Source organism: Sinocyclocheilus anshuiensis, unplaced genomic scaffold, assembly GCF_001515605.1.
Source record: "Sinocyclocheilus anshuiensis isolate Anshui unplaced genomic scaffold, SAMN03320099.WGS_v1.1 scaffold1155, whole genome shotgun sequence".
In the NCBI taxonomy this organism is placed as follows: Eukaryota; Metazoa; Chordata; class Actinopteri; order Cypriniformes; family Cyprinidae; genus Sinocyclocheilus; species Sinocyclocheilus anshuiensis.
Genome location: NW_015542398.1, coordinates 80,798 through 83,358, shown reverse-complemented (window position 1 = coordinate 83,358; position 2,561 = coordinate 80,798). Strand labels below are relative to the sequence as shown.

At 41.8% G+C, this 2,561-nt stretch overlaps 1 protein-coding gene across 4 annotated transcripts in view; it reads left to right on the top strand.

Annotated features, from left to right (window-relative positions):
- Positions 1 to 2,561, top strand: part of LOC107692883 (cell adhesion molecule 3-like) — a 62,729-nt gene that overhangs the window by 44,746 nt on the left and 15,422 nt on the right. For 3 of the 4 annotated variants that reach the window (XM_016492092.1, XM_016492091.1, XM_016492090.1), the window contains exons 5-6: positions 588 to 725; positions 824 to 994. In XM_016492092.1, the coding sequence (XP_016347578.1) occupies positions 588 to 725; positions 824 to 994 (309 nt within the window). Of the gene's footprint in view, positions 1 to 133; positions 149 to 587; positions 726 to 823; positions 995 to 2,561 lie in introns of all 4 variants that reach the window. The other variant, XM_016492089.1, reaches the window with a different exon arrangement.

The following is a 2,561-nucleotide window of genomic DNA, read 5'->3' as shown; positions in this document are numbered from 1 at the left end:
TATATATATATATAAGTTTGATATATGCTTGCAACTGATTTTAGGACCCATGTTGCATACCCAAATCATAAAATATCCAGATATACATTTTGTCATTGATAACTGACATCTCTGCTTTACCTCTTTTGAAAAGCACCAGCTGCTCCTGGTAAGCATGTTTGATGTGACCAGGCCTACGCGGAACCTGCACACTTCTCCACATTTTCTGTACTGGTTTTGGGGGAAAATCTGCATAATTGATTTAAATATGGTCAAATGTGTTAAACAGAGTTGAAAGTACTGTACTCTTTTTGGCAGCTAAAAACATACAGTTTGCCAAATTATTATATAAAACAACATTCAAGGGGCAGGGGGTGCGAATGATGGACGTTTTAAATCTGCAGAAGGTTACAGAGCAGATTTCATTTGGTGCAAATTCCGTGCAGGCCTATTAGCAAGTAGCTAGTTGTTGATAGTGAGCTGCTACTTAGGGAAAATAACTGTTTTTATTTCATTTACATTTTATCTAGCCAGCGATGCCCTTATTTCCCTTAAATTGCACCTGAAAATGTTATGTTTTTCATTTTACATCTGTTTCTCTCTCACAGGTGTTCCAGGTAAGCCTGTGATAACAGGTTTTGAAGATGCTGTTCAGGAGGGCGGCAAGGTTACTCTCACGTGCACGAGTTCAGGCAGCAAACCTCCTGCTAAACTACACTGGTACCGCGATCAAGAGGAGATACAAGGTGAAAACACACACGCAGTCAGGACAGAAATCTGCTTTGAACTCAAACATTAGTTGTTCAATAATTACAGTGTTTACTTCGTATTTGTGTGTGTGTAGGGCGTCCTGATGTAGTGGAGTCTAACCCTGACGAACCGACCTACACAGTAACCAGCGAGCTCACCCTCACTGTCACTAGGAACGATAACAACGCTCTGATCGCCTGTGCGGTGGATCACCCGTCCATCGCCAATGGAGACAAGAGGACAGAGCGGCCCCTCAGCGTCTTGTGTAAGACACATACAAATGCCAGAAAGCTTATTTCATGCAGCTGATTGTAGAGATATGACAATGTACTGCTGTGTGATTTTAGAAATGTCAACCAGTAGTGGTTCTGCTATAATGTTTATATATATCAAATGGGTGCTTCCAGCATAGACAACTTGTTTTTGGTGGGAGCATTTTATGTTTAATGCATATGTTGTGAATACTGTGTAATAGTAGGTTGCTTAAAGCTGGCATACAATATCACAGCATGCCGCCTTAATATAGAATTCAACCGATGTGCGTTCACACCATCACAGCTGTTTTTACCACCTATTTTACAACAGCTTCAAACTTTAAATCATGCAATCCTAGTTACTGACATTGACATTACATTCAAAGCATACGTTTGATCAGTTCATGTACTTCCCGGAAATCAAACCTTGGTGTTGTTTGTGCCATCATCTTATTTGAGCTTCATTAATGTGTTATAATATATCTGTGTTATAATATTTCACTTGTTTTCATTGGTTTTCAACACAAGTGCTAAGTGCTGAAGCAACTTTTTTGGTGTTGATTGCAGACTTCCGCTTTGGAGCACAGCTCTATTGGATTGAGATCTTGTGACTGTGGATGGGGTTTGAGTATAGTGAACTATTTGTCATGTTCAAGAAACCAGATGATTTGTGTTTTGTGACATGGCTTGTTTTCCTGCTGGAAGTAGCCATCATATGATGGGTACACTGTGTTCATAAAGGAATGGACAGGGTCAGCAACAATACTCCGGTAGACTGTGATGTTTAAACGATGCTCAATTGGTAGTAAGGGTCCCAAAGTGTGCCAAGAAAATATCCTCCACACCATTACACCACCACCAGCAGCCTGAACCATTGATACCAGGCAGGATGGATCCATGTTTTTATGTTGTTTACATCAAATTCTGACCCTACCATCCAAATGCTGCAGCAGAAATCGAGACTCATCACACCAGGCAACCTTTTTTCCAGTCTTCTATTGTCCAGTTTTGGTGAGCCTGTGCGAATTGTAGCCTCAGTTTCCTGTTATTAGCTGACAGGAGCGGCACCCGGTGTGGTCTTCTGCTGCTGTAGCCCATCGGCTTCAAGGTTCGACATGTTATGCATTCAGAGATGCTCTTCTGCATACCTTGGTTGTAACGAGTGGTTATTTGAGTTACTGTTGCCTTTCTATCAGTTCAGCCAGTCTGGCCATTCTCCTCTGACATCTGGCATCAACAAGGCATTTTCGCCCACAGAACTGCCGCTCAATGGATATTTTCTCTTTTTCGGACCATTCTCTATAAACTCTAGACATGGTTGTGCGTGAAAATCCCAGTAGATCAGCAGTTTCTGAAATACTCAGACCAGCCCATCTGGCACCAACAGCCATGCCACGTTTAAAGTCGCTTAAAACATCTCTCTTCCCCATTCTTATGTTCAGTTTGAGCTTTAGCAGATCATCTTGACCATGTCTACATTCATTGAGTTGCTGCTGTGTGACCATGTGGTGGGCTGAGTAGATGTTTGCGTTAACAAGCAGTTGAATAGGTGAAAAGTGGCCAGTGTGCGTGTGTACA